Raw genomic sequence first — 17,708 nt, forward strand, 5'->3', positions numbered from 1 at the left:
CAAGCAAGCAACGCATTTTCACTAACAACAACATTGGATATAGATGCTTCGCTCCAGAAGTTTTGGGACCTGGAGAACGTCGACTGCCCGACCAAACTTGAACCCGAAGATGAACAGGTCGAGAAACACTTTCTCACCACACACACTCGCGATGCAAATGGGAAGTATATCGTGGAGCTTCCATTCCACACCACACACCCGGAATTTGGAGATACTCTACAAGGAGCTCTACAGCGTTTCAAAATGGTTGAACGTCGCTTGCAACAGAATGAGCAGCTACAAGTACAATACATACATTTCATGCGAGAATATCAGACTTTGGGACACATGCGACAACTGCCAACGGAAGAAATCACCTCTGGGCAACATTTCTACATGCCACACCACCCTGTGTTGGGTCGAAAACTCCGAGTAGTTTTCGACGGGTCATTCCGCGACGCCAATGGTAAGACTTTGAACGACACTCTCTTTACAGGGCCGAGCATTCAACGCGATCTGTTTGCTGTGTGCCTGCGCTTCAGAATGTACAAATTCGTATTCTCAGCGGATATTGTGAAAATGTTCCGCCAAATATGGGTCTGCAATAAGCATCGAGATTTTCAGAGAATCGTTTGGAGGGAAGATCCAACCGATCCAATCAAACACTTTCAACTATGTACCGTCACCTACGGAACTTCATGTGCGCCATTCCTAGCGGTTCGGGTGTTGCAACAACTGGCTTCGGATCATCATCATGAATTTCCGAATGCTGCAAAAATCCTACTGGAAGATTTCTACGTTGACGATGTTCTTACTGGATCAAACAGTGAGGATGAGCTACTGCGGAACCGGAACGAACTTATACAACTAATGTCCTGCGCCAAGCTAGAGCTCGGGAAATGGGTATCCAATACCAAAGGCATAGCAGAGGAGGATACCGACGCCTACACACAACCAACTCAATGGTCACCAGTAAAGGTTCTGGGACTCTACTGGCATCCTGGAAAGGACACGCTAACATACAATGTGGGTCTATCTGCAAATCCTAACTGCACAAAAAGACAAGTCTTGTCCGATGTTTCACGGATATTCGACCCACTTGGACTCTTGGCACCCGTCGTGGTTCAGTTCAAGATTCTTTTTCTGCGACTATGGTTACTCAATCTGGATTGGGATGATCCACTTCCAACAAAACTGGCGGACAATTGGCTGAAGTGGCGCGCTGACCTCGACACATTGCAGCAGTTTCAACTACCACGTTTGGTTGTCAACTACGCAGACAACATCGAGTTGCACGGATTCTCCGATGCTTCTATCAAGGCATACGCGGCTGTAGTTTACAGCAGAGTAATACACGACGACGGCTCTGTGTCCGTATTTTTAGTGGCTGCAAAGACAAGGGTGGCTCCACTCAAGCAGCAATCCTTGCCACGCCTGGAGCTTTGCGGAGCACTTCTTCTGAGCCAACTCATACGATCAATTAAGGCTGGATTACGACACAAAGATACAACTGTATTTGCATGGTGCGACTCTACAATTGTATTATCGTGGTTATCATATACACCAGCCCAGCTGAAAACGTTTGTTGGGAATCGAACCTCGGAAATTCTGGATTCCATTCCATGCCATGCTTGGCGTCATGTGGACTCCAAAACAAACCCAGCTGACTGTGCGTCCAGAGGCCTCATGGCTGCCGATCTCATCGACTTTCGGCTGTGGTGGACTGGTCCTTCATGGCTACGTGACAACGATCAATTCTTGGTAAAATTGAACAACTCAAAGTTTTACGTTACTCTTTAAGAAACTGGCATACAAAACGAAGTCAAAACCAATTGTTTGTCTACATTGGCCGAATCACAATTGGATAATCCGCTGGAAGAACTAATAGCCCGAGTCTCCTCCTGGTGGAAGCTGGTGCACACTATTGGCTATGTCCTTCGCTTCATCCAACGCACAAAACATCCATCTCGGGACAGGAGCTCCCAATCTCTAACATTTCATGAGATACGGACTGCACGGATTCTGTGTTTGCGTTACGCGCAAACCTGCTTTCAAGATGACTACCAATTGCTACTTGCCAAGAAGCCATTACGGAGCCGATCGCAGCTTGTGAAACTGTCACCAATCATTGACAAAGACAATCTACTCAGGGTCGGCGGACGATTGCATCACTCTCAATTGCCAGAAGAGGCGAAACATCCAGTTTTGCTGCCAAAGACTCATTGCATCACGAAACTGATCTTGGAACACGAGCACCGGGTCAACCTCCACCCTGGTGTTTCTGCACTCTTCGTAATTGTTCGGCGAAGGTTCTGGATATTTGGCGCACGTAACCTCGTACGCAAAATCACGCACGAATGTTTGGCATGCTTTCGACAAAGACAGCATACATCACAGCAACGAATGGCTGATCTACCCAGCATTCGTATCACACAAGCACTGCCATTTGTCAACACCGGTTGCGACTATGCTGGGCCAATCCTTCTCAAGGATGGCAAGGTTCGCAAACCACGTATAAGCAAGGGCTATATATGCCTATTCGTTTGCCTGGTCACATCGGCAATACATTTGGAACTTGCCACGGATCTCACCACTGAAACGTTCCTGGCTGCACTGCGGCGCTTCATATCTCTACGTGGCAAGTGTGCCAAAATCTACAGTGACAACGGCACAAATTTCATCGGCGCGAAACGCTCACTTGATGAAATGCAAACCCTACTGGCGTCACAGCGACACACCGATCTGGTTACTCATACCCTGGCGGATGACGGCATACAATGGGTATTCATTCCGCCTGGCTCACCTCATTGGGGTGGAAAATGGTAATCGGCAGTTCGATCTGTTAAACTGCACCTTCGACGAGTCGTCGGAACCTCAATGCTTACATTTGAGCAGATGCGTACCCTACTTGCGCAAGTCAGCGCAGTGGTCAACTCACGTCCTCTATGCTACACACCGGATACTGAGGTCAACTATTTATCATCGGCTCACTTCTTAATTGGACGACCATTCACCACTATACCGGAGGCTGACTTGGGTCACATTACTGTGGGTCGATTGGGGTACTGGCAGAGTATCCAGTCCATGTACCAAGGCTTCTGGAAACAATGGCATCAGGAGTACCTGACCACTCTTCAACAGCGTCCAAAGTGGACCACGTCAAACCCGAATATCTCGATCGGAGACGTTGTGATTGTTAAGGAGTCCAACAGCCCACCGGCTTCATGGCACATCGCAAGAGTTATAGAAGCCTATCCAGGAAAGGACGAACTGGTTCGAGCTGTCAAGCTCAATACCGCATCTGGATGGGGGGGCCGGGATGTTGAGGAACGTATAACAAGTCCATCGCTAAGCGAAGAACCATCGGCAAAGGAGAACAAGATGAGAATGGAAGAGACGAAAATTTGTATACACACATATTCTTACCGCCGCTGCGACGGCATTTTCTCAGTACCAAATAGACATCGAACTGGACAAGAACAAAATAAATACAGTCCACTAAAATCAAATCCGTCGAGCATATTATTCGCGAACAATTATTCTATGGCCGAGTGCTCAGCAAAGTAAAAACAAACTGCAGCCTCCTGCTCCTCTGTTTTTGAGGACTTTCTACCTAAAAGTATTTTTATACCCGATACTCAAAATGAGTATTGGGGTATATTAGATTTGTGGTAAAAGTGGATGTGTGTAACGTCCAGAAGGAATCGTTTCCGACCCCATAAAGTATATATATTCTTGATCAGCATCAATAGCCGAGTCGATGGGTCTGTCTGTCCGTCTGTCCGTCCCCTTCAGCGCCTAGTGCTCAATGACTATAAGAGCGAGAGCAACGATGTTTCTGTGATATGTCACTGCTACAAGAATATTTCAAAACTTTGCCCCGCCCACTTCCGCCCCCACAAAGGGCGAAAATCTGTGGCATCCACAACTTCGACGATACGAGAAAACCAAAAACGCAGAATCGTAGAGAATGACCATATCTTTTAGACTGCAGAATTTGAATAAGATCGTATTATTATTATAGCCAGCATCAAGAAAACAATTTCATTTTTTCTCACCCTGTCTCTCTCTAACACACACGTAGCATAGCCGGCTTTGCTTAGAGTAAAACATTAGCGCCTAGATCTCAGAGACTATAAAAGCTAGAGCAACCAAATTTGGTATCCACACTCCTCGCACGCACTCTTTGTCGTGTCGTTCAAATTAGCGGAGTCTGCCGGAGTGGCTCTCTCTCCTACTGACTTAGTATCGGGTATAACTGTAGAGTTGCGGTGTCCGCTGCAACTCACAACGTTCCCCCTCGTTTTAGTTTGTGCCATGCTTGCATTGGACGAAATATGTTTTTTTGCGACAGCATGCTGCCGTAATTCGCATAACTTTGTGGGGCCAGTTGGCACATTGCGTAGCCACTCCTTAAACTCGTCGAAATTTAACCAGAAATTGTGGATATTTTGTTTATGTACATATGTAAAAGGTTTTGTATGTAAATATGCAAACAGAAATTTTTCAACGAAAAATTACCATACATTTATACACAAAATAGGATAATATACCAATATACGAACAACAAATATGATTTATGTCCGATTTCTCAATAAAAATTAACAAAAATTACAATACAATAAAAAAAAACATAATAACGTTTTGTACCAAATTTTTTGGAGCCAAAAAAAGCCAATGAAATAAGCTAGAAGTTTTCATATATTTTTCAAGCTAAAAAAAGCTTAAGCTTTTAGCTTAAAAAAGCTAAAATGGCAACTGTTGATGGTCTAGCAACACTGGGCCAAACACAGTTATCTCAGCTGGATTTGGTTTTGTAACTTTGAAAGAATTTAAATAAAGTTCCTCTAGCCAACGCCTAAAATGATGCGCTACGAGGGCAACGAAAAGTTGGCCGACGAAACTGCCTGTGCCGGAGTGCGTGCCGACCTGAAAATGTGCCTGTTAGAGAGCGATTACTGTCGAGTGGACCGCAAAACGCCGCGCCAGTGCCTTATTGATAACAACGTTCCGCCCGAGTGCCAGGTGCTCCGCAACACCTTCTACGAATGCAAGCGCTCCCTGGTAGGTCCTGACGTCTGACATTTGAAAGGGTGGCTTAATTTGGAACCGACTTAATTCATCTCACCATTTCAGCTGGACAACAGACAACGCTTTCGCGGACGCAAAGGCTACTGATCTTCAAACTTAATTTGATATATTTCTAAGTGTTTAAAATACAAATAATTCTACAATGGACAAATGGGACAATGGTTGAATTAGTTGCGACGCAGCCGCACGCGCGATATGCGCCATGCGTTCGGCTCCTCGTACTTGTTGTAGAGCGGTTCCAGGCGCTGGTTCTTCTTGAATTTGCTCAGCTTGGGGGGGTCCGAGAAGCGGAAGAAGGACGGGGCAAACCCCCCCAGCCACTTGGGATCGATGGTGGTCACCTCGCGCATATACTCCTTGGTGGTCTGCACCAGTTCGTGATAGATCACCCACTCTGGCTTGCGATTGAACAGAGCGCTAGATGGATGAATGTAAACCACCTGCGAGTCGACCAGGGTGCGGTATCCCTCCTGTGGATCCTTTTGGCCGCATTGCGGAAAAAGCCTGAGCAGACGGCCTTCTGGATGCGCACCGAGCTCTTGCCCGCCGATACCACATCCAGCTTATGCCTATCCATGATGCCCAGCAGCTGCTTCCTCACGTCCTGCGACCGTTTGAGTGTCCGGATCTGGACAAAGTTCTCGTAGCACCAGGCATTCGAGAACTTGTTGTTCTTCCAGCTGTTGTAAACGGCCAAGAGGGTAAGATGATCGCCTGTGTAAAGAGATATTGGGTTGGGGTTAGGCATAATCCGATTTGATTGAATTGGTGGGACTTACCCTCGGCCTGGTTGAACTTGGCCTTCTTCTGATCGGCTAGGGCCTGCTTGTCCTTGGGCCTGTAGAACACATTCTGGACACTCAGCATCGAGACGATGGTGAGGATCTCATCCGAGCACTGCAGAGCCACAGACATGATAAGCATCTTCGAGAGATTCGGCTCCAGGGGGAACTCGGCCATGCGCCGACCCAGCCGGTAGGCGCGCTCCGTCTACAGACGATAGGTTTTGCCCGGACCCGTGCGTCCGGCATGGCCGGCCCTTTGCTTGGCAGCTGCCTGGGAGATGGGCGCATCACTGTGATCAGCGAGGCGTCCAGATAGTCTGTTTCCGGCTCTTTTGTGTACAGCACCTCCACAGGGAACGTTCGTCCGCCTCGTCGTCGTACCAGGGCTGGAGATCCTGGTAACCCGCTTCCTTGACTCGTTCTCGTCCCCGTCCAGGCTGTTGCCCTGCAGATTTAGCATGGAGGTGCTGCTGCTGAAGGGACCATCTGGATTGCGGTCCCGCAGCGAGTCATCATCCTCGGGGGTGTGCGAGAGGGGATTCAAGTCCCTGCCCGACTCCTGATCGACCTCCTTCATGGACAGCGACACTTTCTGACCCGTCAGTGACATCACCTTGACCCTCACGGTCTGATTGCGGACCACCACTTCGGTCACGTCGGTGACCCTGCCCTCGGCTCGCCGCTGCGAGATGTGCACCAGCCCCTCCCAGCGCTTGCGCAGTCCGAAGAGCTGGACAAAGCACCCGAAGGGCACAATGTTGGCCACCTTGCCGGAGTAGATCTTGCCATCCTCGGGATCGTCGGCCATCACTGTGCTGGGGGGCGGCATTTTCTCCTGGCGGCGATCGCCACGGTCGCCAGAGCGCGACCGACTGCGTTGTCGACGCTCGTGGCGGTCTCGAGAGCTGGACCTGCGGCGACCACGATCTCGCTCGCGATCGTCGCGGGACCTGCTTCGGCGGCGTTCCCGTTCCCGATCGCGATGCTCGCGTGATCTGCTGCGTCTGCGGCGTTCTTTGTCACGAGATCTACTCCTGCGACGCTCCCTATGCCGGTCCTCGCGTGATTTGCTCCTGCGGCGCTCCCTATTCCTATCCTCGCGAGATCTGCTCCGCTTCCGAGTATCCCTGTCCTTCTCGCGACTTCTGCTGCGTTCCCTTCGCTTGTGGGGTCGTTCTCTCGATTCCTTAATCTCTTTCTTATCATCGGTCTTGCCCATCATGGCCGCGTCCACGTCACTCAGGTCTGTCTTTTTGCCAACCGAATGCTTTTCCTTGGCTTCCTCGTCCTGGCCCTCGCTCTGGCTGTATTTATCGTTGGGCAGGGCCAGGCCAGGGAACATTTTCATCAGCTGCGATTTCTTGTCATCTTTGCTGCTGCCAGAGCCGATATTCTCTTCGCTCCCGCCTCTCGGCCGACTGGGCCGCATTAAGTTGATGATGCGCTGCAGATTTTGGACGAGGGAGTCTGGAAACTCGGCGCCGTTCTCGAGCAGAGCCTTGCGGAAGGCATCGTACGATTGATTCTTGTTCTCCAAATCGATGATGAACTGGGCCAGGTCCTTGTCATTGATGCCCAAGTGATTATCGAGCTCTGTGCAGATCTTCGAGACCAGCGACAGATACTCCAATTGCTGCAGCTCCCCCATCTCGGCAGAGCATTAACGATTTCGATTTCGACTTTTGCAAACTTTTCACTGCAATTGAACGCTTTCTTTTCAACCAAAAAACCACAAACAAAATGCAACGCACGCCGACCTATCAGCTGTTCCTGGGCTGCACGGTTGGCAAACAGAGTTGACTTGTGCGTACAGTGGCAGCCCCATTTAAATAGTACGTGATTATTTGACCTTACGCTCGCTTTTTGATGTTTTGACTTACGTTGTAACAAACAAATCAACTAGTTATAGCTTTGTAATGTCTTCGTTCTTCGACTGTTTCAACAATTTTGTGCAAAAAGGCCGCAATGTAGAGGAGAATGTGGCTACAGAAGACAAAACGCTAGAGGGACAGCAGCCGCGGCAGTCCAGAATGGAAATGACAGCGCCCATATCTCCCACGCCCAGTAATGGTGTAAGTATATAATCGCGTACTTCGCCGATTCCATTAGATGCCTGTGCGGGTACATATTTGCATGAATTCGAAGCTATACGGAAATTGCACAAATATTTGATGCTTTGGTGGGTCTCAAGCGCTGCCTGGTGCTGCCAGACCGAGCCAATAGAATCAGAGTCGAGTCCGCGGGTCCGGCATCTCTTGCCGTGGGCACGCCATATTTTACCAAACCAATTGTGAAAACACGTCGAAGTTGTGGAAGAAAAGGGATAAAAGTACCTTAAAGAAAGTGCAAAGCGAAATTTTGTGTGGGGTCGGTCTACAGTGGCTTTTGGGCGAACAGTTGTCGGGCAGTAGTTGAATTATTTCCCGTCGCAGCGAGTGCTACAGCCAAGTAGAAAAAGAAGCAGTTCGATTTGAGGCAGCGCAGCAAGTAGCACCAAAACCAACAACAATCCGCGAGACGTACAGACACGGGCAGACAACAAAATGATGAAGCAAACAGTAAACAAAAGCGGCAACAACAATCCGAAGAAGCAGCTCCAGCCGGCTCCATCCTCGATTATAACATACAGTCCCAGCCAATTCTTGACTAAAGTCGGATGTTCGGACTACATCGTCACAGAGCACACCCACACACACACAACGACAGGGACGGGAGCAGCGAAAACAAATAAATCGTCGGCGGTCGGAACACCCGCGTATAATGTGGTCAGCGCTGGGTCCTTGGGCAGTGCTGCCTCGATGTCAGGAGCAATCACAATGAGTTCGCCGCCCAAGGCCCCCACAGGAACATCCGCTGCGATAAGATCCCCCACACAACCGATTCACATCACCCCCGGACCAGTGATAATGACAACGTCGCCCTCAACGCCAACAGAGAGTGTAATGAAATCCATAGAAATCCTCTTTCCTAAATGTTCATTTCCTATATTCGTGTAATATTTGTAGTTTTCATAATCCCAGCCGCAGCGACCTTTTTTCCCTGCCACAACTAATCGCATTTCCACTCTCTCTCTCTCTCTCTCTGTCTATTTCTCTTTAGTCCAGCACCATCTCGGCCCACAGTGAATCTTCGTGAATCTACGTCACGTGCCGAGTTGTCCAATGGCCTGGAACCGGTTCGCCACATCCTGGTTAACCATCCTCCGCAGTGCACCAGCTGCCACACATATCCGCAGCAGGACCTGGAGCCAGACCAGACCCATGCGCCACCCTACGACGAGATATCCGCCGAGGAGATGATGAACGAGTGTGCCAGGATTTCCAAGTATGTGAAGAACACCAATTCCGATGATCAGGACTGGGTGGCACGCCTAAATAAGTGAGTATAAAGCTGCAGATCGAGGACGACCATTGTCTAACCCTCTCTGCTCTCCTCAGATCTACCTGGAGCCCTATCCAAACGACGCTGTTCGAGAGGGTATGCAGCATACTCGACCAGGACCAGTTGGCGCGTCTGGCCAACGACAAGCGCCAGCACGAGGTTGTCCATCGTCGTGTGAGCGTGGACAAGTCCGCATCGCGAATGCGTCGGGCTTTGGGCAGCGTTGCCTGGGATCAGCGCATCACTCAATGGCTACACACACTGCTCATGCAGTCCATGCCGCCCTCGTACATGGCCTCCTATCTGGACATGATGCAAACACTGAAAACTAAGCTGCCAACCCTGATGGACAAGCTGCTCTTCAGTCGGCCGCTCAGCAATAACCAGGAGCTGCTCGCCCCCGTCATGAAGAAGCGATGGGAGCCAACTATTCTGCCCAAGAATCGTCAATTGTCGCACAATGCCATAATGGTGGTGCTGCCAAATACGCCCGCCAGCAGCAATGTGCCTGAGCGCATGCACAAATGGTATCGCTCGCTGGCTACCATCTGCCAGGTTGTCCAGATCACCATGCCCAATACGAGTAAGAGCATCCACCTCATATGAGATTTCCTTACCATTTACCCTTTACCCCTGACGTTCCTTCCACCCGCAGACGATCGGATTGCCAATCACAATCTGGATCAGGTGGCCGAAGTCATTGTGTGCCTCACACGTGTCCGCATAAACGAGCTGCGCTCCGAGAATCCCAATCGTGGCATTATTCTTGTCGGCTTCAATGCCGGCGCATCCCTTGCCCTTCAGGTGGCCCTCTCGGAGAGCCTGGCGTGTGTCGTTTGCATGGGCTTCGCCTACAGCACATTGCGTGGTCCTCGTGGCTCTCCCGATGGCCCCATCCTGGACATCAAGACGCCCATTCTGTTTGTGATTGGCCAGAACTCGGCACGGAGCAGCCAGGAGGAAATGGAGTCGCTGCGCGAGCGTATGCAATCGGAGTCCTCGCTGGTGGTCGTCGGCAGTGCGGACGATGTCCTGCGTGTGCCCAAGAGCAAGAGACGCATCGAGGGCGTCACCCAGTCGATGGTGGATGCCATGGTGGTGGTAAGTCGGGCACCGAAGGCTGTGCAAATCTACTCTCATTGGTTTATTCCGCTTGCAGGACGAAATCTATGAGTTTGTGAACAGAACGCTGATGGATCCTCCGGGTCCGCGTGTACCCATGGCCCTGCACAACCAAGGCACACAGCGCGGCCAGAACAGGCTGCATCAGCAGCACGCCCTGGGCTTCGAGAAGGGAGGAGCCCAGCAGAATCGCAAGCGCAAAGTGGAGGTTGGATTGGACGAGGGCGGAATGCCGAACACCAAAAGCAAGTTTGTGCCGCACAGTGAGTACCCTCGAGTTCTGATCATCTATCCCACTACTAATACCTCCCCCGCCTGAACAACTCAACTCAAACCAATCCAAATCAAATCATAAATCCCCAAATCATCAATCAAAACCTCCACTATCTCAAACAGTCCGCAGGCCGAAGGCACCGCGCCTCGTTGATCCATTTGCTCCCAAGCGAAAGGGTAAAACCATGCAAAGTGCAAACAGCATGCCCTGTTTATTTTTGATCCGCAACCCTATTTCACCGACTAACAGTTTTACCCCCCCCAGTTGGAAGACCTCGTACACGCCCACTGCCGAATGCAGCCACTCCAGCTGGTTCTGGCATTCAAAACAACAACAATAACAACAACAACAACAAAGGTGCTCTCAGCGTATACACACTAAATCAATCCATTGAATACCTACTAGATGATAGCATGGACAGGGATGATACTGCATCTGCATCAGGTGGATCCGTGGCAGGAGTAGGAGTAGCTGCTGGAGTGGCTGCTGGCGCAGGCAACCCCAAGGTGACCACGTCCGTGGCAGGGGCATTTGATATGGCCTACAAATCGCAACCGACGACGGTTAACCTGGCAGCTGGCACCAAAATCAAGATGATACCCTCCAGCCAATTTGTGCAGATCAAATCCCTGACGCCGCAAAATAAACTGATCAATTATACGGTGAACAAGCCCTCCACAACGGGCACCATTGGCAGCATTGTGAAGACTCTAGGGGGCCCTGCCTCGGGCGGGCAACAGTACTTTACTCTCAAGACTTCGACGGGACAGACAACGAAACTTGTGGCTACCTCCTCGGCAGCAGGAGCAGCAGGAGCAGCAGGAGCGACCCCGCCGCAGCAAAAGTATACGGTGTTCAAGAATGCCAGTGGCATGACCATGCTGCAGTTGAACAAGAATCAGTTAACCGGTGTGGACATGTCGAGCATCATTGATATGCTAATTATGTTTGCCGACAATGAGGGGAACATACCCGAAGGGGTGAAGGATCCGAAGATAGGTGAGAGTATGGGCTTTTGGATGTACGCTCTTGCGGTCGGCTCTAACCAGAAGATTCTAATCCACAGTGCCAGCCACACCCGGTCGCAATCCCAACAGCAAGAGTCCAATCATCATCAGTCAGAAGATCATAACGGAGGCCAATGCCTCCAAGACAATGCCGTTAAGCAGCACACCCGTCACCAGCAAGGTAGGCAACAATATCGTTCTCAACAAGGGAATCCAGCAGCTGTTCACCACCTCGCCGAGCGGAGCCACCACCACAATTGTTGGCCAAAACAAGGTGGTCTATCTCAATCGGAATCAAATGAAGCCAATAAGCAATATAGTGACAACTGGCCAACGCGTGCCCGTACGTATTCTCAGCAGCACTCCGAAGAGTGCCACACCCAGCGGCAGCACAGGCAGTCCGCTTCTGTTGGACACCTCCTCGGGATCCCTAGTGTCTAGTGTCAAGTCATCATTAGCGTAGGCAACAAGACGTATCCACAGTTCCAGATGATCAACAGTGGCAGCCCAGGGACGCAGCCCAAGGTCACAACAGTGGGCGCAGACGGCAAGATGTCCATTGGGAATGTGTGCATCAAGTCTGTCACAGGGATCAGGCAGGTCCCCGTTCTGATGATTGCGAACCGTGCGGCCGGATCGTCCCCAGCATCCACTACTACTGGCGGCGCTGCCGTCCGCCGTGTCGTCAACATAGCCTCTGTCTCCAAGCTGAGTTCTGGCCAGGCCTCCGCCGATTCGAAGGTCGTCAAGCTGCAGCCACCTACAAAGCAGAATCAGAAGTAAGAATCGCAGATATAGAGGGAATCATACAATTTATAAATTTATATGTAAGCCAGGATCGGATCCCCAATCATTTTTAAAGAGAGTTTTAAATTTGAATTAATCTTTTCAGCCCCCATCCCATGTAGATTGTTGCAAAATGTTATTTAAATCGAAATAAAATTACCCCTAAGATTCAGCTAATATTTCATTCTGTAATGCATATGTACACATGTATAGATGTACATTTACTGTATAGAATAAGGATGTATATATGTAGGTTCTTTTGGGACATTTTACTTGTGCGTCTCGAGTCTTGAGCAGAACACTGACAGATTCATTAAGAAAATAAAAACTTGCCGCTTATCAAAAATTCCGGGAAAATCTGTAAAGAGTCAAGTGTCATTTCATGCATTTGCAGACCTCTGCATATTCCTGAGCTTGCTTTTTGGTTTCTTTATTCATGGCTCGACATTATGTACCTTATGTTCCTGTCCCCTTGATCTCCTACAGAGAGAGAGAGAGAAAGAGAGCACAGGAAGCGCTGGCGGCGCGAGAAAATTATTATCCAATCACCGAAAATTCCATGGAAGTTGAAAAACGTTTTTCCGTTTTGTCCTCAAAGTGCGTTCGTATAAAACCTCAGCCACTGCACTGCCAAAGGAAGACACGACAGAACGACGGGCGGGCGCTGACGTTATGTAAGCACGTGTGTTCACACGACCATAGCCAGCGGCTGTCCAACTATAGCATTTTTGCTTAGAATTGCATTACGTGGTCTGTTTTTGAGTAGCTGAAGCTAGAATTTCATTGAAGTCCCAGGGTTTATATATATTACATATAAGTATTTGAATTTCCTTGGTATTTTCATGTGCGGCTATGTAGACAGACTTAACCCATTCCTTCAGTTAGGGTCTATATATATATATTATGTACAACAGTTTGAAGTCGCGGCACACGTGCTGCAACACTATAATACCCTTTTGTTAGTTGCAATATCTTGAGGAACCAGGGACTAGGCTGCTTCTCAAAGTCAAGGTGCGACTGTGGAAAGCATCTGGGGTTGGCGGAATGCTCCTCCAACCAACTGATGGCCTGATCCGGCCAGAACACGATACTGCTCTAAAGAGAACTGGGAAATCCTTCAGTTCAATCATCAATAATTAACTTTCTAAAATATATTCCCTTGATTGCTGGCCTCAGAAGGCCAGCTATTCTCTTGGACATTTTCCCAGCTCAGCTGCTTACGCAATTGGAAAATGATGTGGAGTGGAGGAAGAGCCCAGGCCGATTCCCAGAGTCTCCGATCCGTAAATCGCCAAATGCCAAGACGCAAATCGAATCTGATTTAAAAATGTCTTCAACTGCTGCTGATGGCGGGCTCTGGCCTGGTCCTACCACCTGCCGGGGATTTTTGTTGTTTATAGTTTTTGTGCGACGGTCTTAATTCGCGGCAATTTGTTGGACCAGAAACCCACCGGCGGGCAAGGCAGCAGACAGCAGCCAGCAGCAGCAGCCACATTCGGTTGCCACATGGCAGCGGAACGGTCCTGTCCTGGCCGCCTGGCCCCATGTGCGTTTCGGTGATTACTATTTTTTCTGTTTAACCTAATTTTCTGGCAAGTTTGTTGCACATTCGCCATAATTCGTTCAACAGCAGAGGCCTGTGTCTGTCTTTGGCCAACTTGATGGCCGCAATGCCGTTGAAGATTTATTCTCCAATTGTCCAACTGTTGGATTACTTCACAGAGGATCTTCGGTTTGAAGTTCGGCACAGGCACAGCTTAAAGTACAGTCTGTGTAGTAGAGACTTCTTTAAAACAAATATACAATTGATTCTCCAAATTCTGTTTCTCATTATCCTCGCATTTAGTGGCTGTTCATATTCGACGCAGAGTTCTGGTAAAACTTGAACATATAATCGCCAGAACAGAACTATTTCGTTCGTAGGGAAACTCAAATATTTTGGGAATGACTTTGTTAAGACCTTAAAAGAAAAGTCTAGACATTTGCGAGTTGAGTTGTAAATTCAAACTAAATTTTATTCTTAAAATCAGAGCCTTATATGTGATTTGACAATGAGGTAGGAGGTACAATTTGGTAGTCTATAATTATCGTTAGACCTACGCAGAGGATACACTTTACTGAGGGTGTCTATTTGAGTACATGCTTACATTAGTTTTATTTTAGGACCGCATTTGTGAAGTGTTTTCTCCACTTGTGTTTTGTTGTCGTATTAATGGGTTACAGATCTCTGTTTACACCCGTGCAGTCATAACTTGTCTACTTGTAATGTGCCAGAAATTCATATTCGTAGAGGTGTGAGATTGTATGTACGGATGGAGGTTGTACATACTTTTTTTGACGGTCAGACACCAATAGTATAGCAGGATTTCGGAACGTGTACCTCTAGCTATGCTCTAACTAGCTCGCCGGAATGTCGTGGGATCTTTCCTACTCTCCTATCTGCTATACGAACACATTCGCAAAGATGTTTTAGGTACACTTGATTTAATATTCAAAAGGAACTATACAAAAGAAATCAAAAAGAAAAGAATGTGAATTTTAACTAACTGGTTAATCGACTACCGACAAATAGTCAGGCTATATTCCGTCGCTCTTGGGGCTTTGACCCCTTCTCTACCCTCCCTACCTTTAGTATGCCGTTTAATCGACAGCATAACCCTAATCGAGCGCATCTCTATTTGATCATCGGACTTCCTCAGGCTCTACTCAGGACAAACACGAAAGGTTTAATGTTCCATTATTATCTACTAATTATTATTTAATAATTCAAAATTTAAGGGTTTGGACTTCATGGTTTTCCAGATAAGTATAAACTTAGCATAAAGTAATTAAATAAAGAAGGAGGAAATAGTAGCAAGTTATTCCTAGTTATATGTATATATGTATATAGGACTTATGTGTAGAGAATATGGCGTAAAAGAAATTAAATTGGAAAGAAGAGAAAAATATGATAATTATATAACTAGAAGGCAAACGTGAAAGAAAAATTAGTAGCCGATCCGCTTTAAATTATGGCACGGATATAGTTGTTTTATATACCGGAATAGAAGTTTTATAAGACAGATATATATTTCGAAAATACTCGAGAATTCCGTTTAAGGAAGTTTCGTAACTCACTCATACTTTATACGAATTATCCGGCGTGTCCGTTGAGCTCAAGGGGCGACGTAGGAACATATTCTAAGGAAGGGAGAAAAATTATGAATATACAGGTCTTCACTTCTAATTCGGATGAAACACCGATTTTCTTTCCATTTCCATACCCGTACGACGACGATTTGCCACTCAACGGCTGATCTTAAAAAAAAAATGTGGTTTTCATTTGCGCTAATTTCTAATTATGGGTAATTATATACATTATTGGTTTTTTTCTTTTTAAATCTATACAATACAAAAATAGTTAGTGCGTAGCCTAATCTTTAATAAATGGAAAATCTCATGACGAGACTCAAAACTAATACTTTGGTACATTTTCACACGACGACTATTAAACGGCAGTGTGGATCGCCGCAGAATAATGTTTTATTTTCACAGTTTGAGAGCCACTCCACACACTGCGAAGAACTACATGCGAAAGCCTTAGCCGCGCGCTTAATTCATAAGCGAGAAGGGTGACGAGTGCGGCATATTAGTTTCTCCGAATTCGCAAGAAAACCATTCTTCTCGTCTTACTCCAAAATGTACTTCAGCTCAAGTATGCATCCACATAACTTCGGGTTTCACTCTAGTATATCTTCGGACGGCTCTTTCTGGTTTATTTGGTTGAAGTTATCGTTGGTTTATGTAGATGCTGGTTCCTGGGAAATCCGAGGTCTTTCCCAGATCTACTAAGAAATCGATGGACTGACGACCTCGTTCTTGGAGGGGGGTCAATTGGTTTTTCTTTCCCAGTGTCGAACGTAGTAAGATTTCCAGCCCTATGATACGAGACTGTTAAAGCTGTGTCACTATTGTAAGGTCCAAATCCCTTTTATTTTTCTTAATCCAAAAGGAATAATGCAGTCCACCAGAACTTCAATTTACTTGGCACGTGTTTGATTGCACAACGTTTTCAAATTCACTTGGATATATATATTTGTATAAAAAGACACATCCGAATTCGCACAGCTTCACTATAGCAATGATCTAGCCAGAAGTTCTATTACTTACATTAGCCCTTACGATCGGAACTTTACCTTCCACAACCAACGGGGTTGTACGATTTTAGACAAAGCTTACACCTTGCTTCCCTAGATAACGGAGTAATCGTACGATGCTAAGCAAAGCTTACACATAGCTTCCACGACTAACGGAGTAATCGTATGATTTCTAGTAAAGCTTTAAAACATAACTCCCACAGATCCACGCTGCTTCTCTAAATTAGACATTAAGCTCTTCAATGGAAGCTTTAACTACTGCTCTCTTGTAATTGATCTCTTATCTTGTTTTTGTAAAGAGAAGAGTTAATGTTAAACGCGAGGGCCGTACTTCCCAAGCTGTTCTCTGAAGTTCTAGAGTCACAACTGGCCACTACACCACAGTTGAGGAAGCGCTAGTTTTAACTGGCGAAGCCTAAACGGAAAAGGGACAGTTGCCTAGTGTTTCACTTGTATGTCTTTGAGGTGAAATATTCCTAAGTTTCTACCCTGTTCGTTCTTCAGTTGATAATAGGATGAGCCAACTCGTCTAGATACCACGGCTGAAATAAAAACCGGCGCTAACTTTGCATTGAACTTTTTAATAGCATTGCTTTGGCAGAAATTGCGGGCAAGTACTGGCTCTCCAACCTTAAACTCTACTTTCCGACAGCGTAGATTATATCGCCTAGCATTTTGTTCATGTGACTCTTTCACCTTTTTCTTTGCCGATTCGCGAGTCTTAAGCGGCGAAGCAACTCATAGTCTTTGCCATTCAGAATCATATTTTGTCCAAAGGTTAGGAAATAGGGCGAGTACCCGGTGCTTTGGTGAATGTTGGACCTGAGAGCAGCACTGATTTCCGGTAATTTGGTATCCCAAGTGGAATGATCCCGGCTTATGTAAGCTCTTATAGCTGCTAACACCGATCTATTGAGTCTCTCACTGGCATTCGCCTGTGGTGAAAATATCGCCGTACGAATATGTTGTATCCCAAAGCGGGTTAGAAAAGCCTGAAAGGCTCCAGAAACGAATTGAGATCCGTTATCTGTTAATACCACCTCGGTGTCTCCAAATGTACAGAACAAATAATTTTCGAGGTAATCGCACACCCGATTGGAAGTAAACACCCTAAGGGGGCATAGGAAATGAAATTTTGTGAAGTGAT

At 47.4% G+C, this 17,708-nt stretch overlaps 3 protein-coding genes, 1 long non-coding RNA gene and 1 pseudogene across 4 annotated transcripts; 3 read left to right on the top strand and 2 right to left on the bottom strand.

Moving 5' to 3' along the window:
* Positions 1-73: 73 nt before the first annotated feature.
* On the top strand, positions 74-2,825 carry LOC117189948. The gene is made up of 2 exons (XM_033395030.1): positions 74-445; positions 1,781-2,825. The coding sequence occupies exons 1-2, from the start codon at positions 244-246 to the stop codon at positions 2,803-2,805; spliced, it is 1,227 nt and encodes a 408-aa protein (XP_033250921.1). The 5' UTR covers positions 74-243; the 3' UTR covers positions 2,806-2,825.
* Positions 2,826-4,728: 1,903 nt separating this feature from the next.
* On the top strand, positions 4,729-5,224 carry LOC117191236 (cytochrome c oxidase assembly factor 5-like). The gene is made up of 2 exons (XM_033396158.1): positions 4,729-5,043; positions 5,116-5,224. Exons 1-2 carry the CDS (start codon positions 4,843-4,845, stop codon positions 5,155-5,157), a joined length of 243 nt encoding a protein of 80 aa, XP_033252049.1. The 5' UTR covers positions 4,729-4,842; the 3' UTR covers positions 5,158-5,224.
* Positions 5,155-7,625, bottom strand: LOC108159351 (ATP-dependent RNA helicase DHX8). Its single transcript, XM_017292559.2, is given in 3 exon segments — positions 5,155-5,554; positions 5,557-5,784; positions 5,850-7,625. Coding segments are annotated over 3 exon segments (2,199 nt in total). The 5' UTR covers positions 7,504-7,625; the 3' UTR covers positions 5,155-5,237.
* Positions 7,626-8,375: 750 nt separating this feature from the next.
* Positions 8,376-12,771, top strand: LOC117191234 (annotated as a pseudogene).
* Positions 12,676-14,413, bottom strand: LOC117191237. Its single transcript, XR_004473978.1, has 2 exons — positions 12,881-14,413; positions 12,676-12,783 (listed from the first exon to the last, which is right to left on the bottom strand). It is a non-coding gene; the product is annotated as an uncharacterized LOC117191237 (long non-coding RNA).
* Between the last annotated feature and the right edge of the window lie 3,295 nt (positions 14,414-17,708).

Source organism: Drosophila miranda (assembly GCF_003369915.1).
Source record: "Drosophila miranda strain MSH22 chromosome Y unlocalized genomic scaffold, D.miranda_PacBio2.1 Contig_Y1_pilon, whole genome shotgun sequence".
Lineage (NCBI taxonomy): Eukaryota > Metazoa > Arthropoda > Insecta > Diptera > Drosophilidae > Drosophila > Drosophila miranda.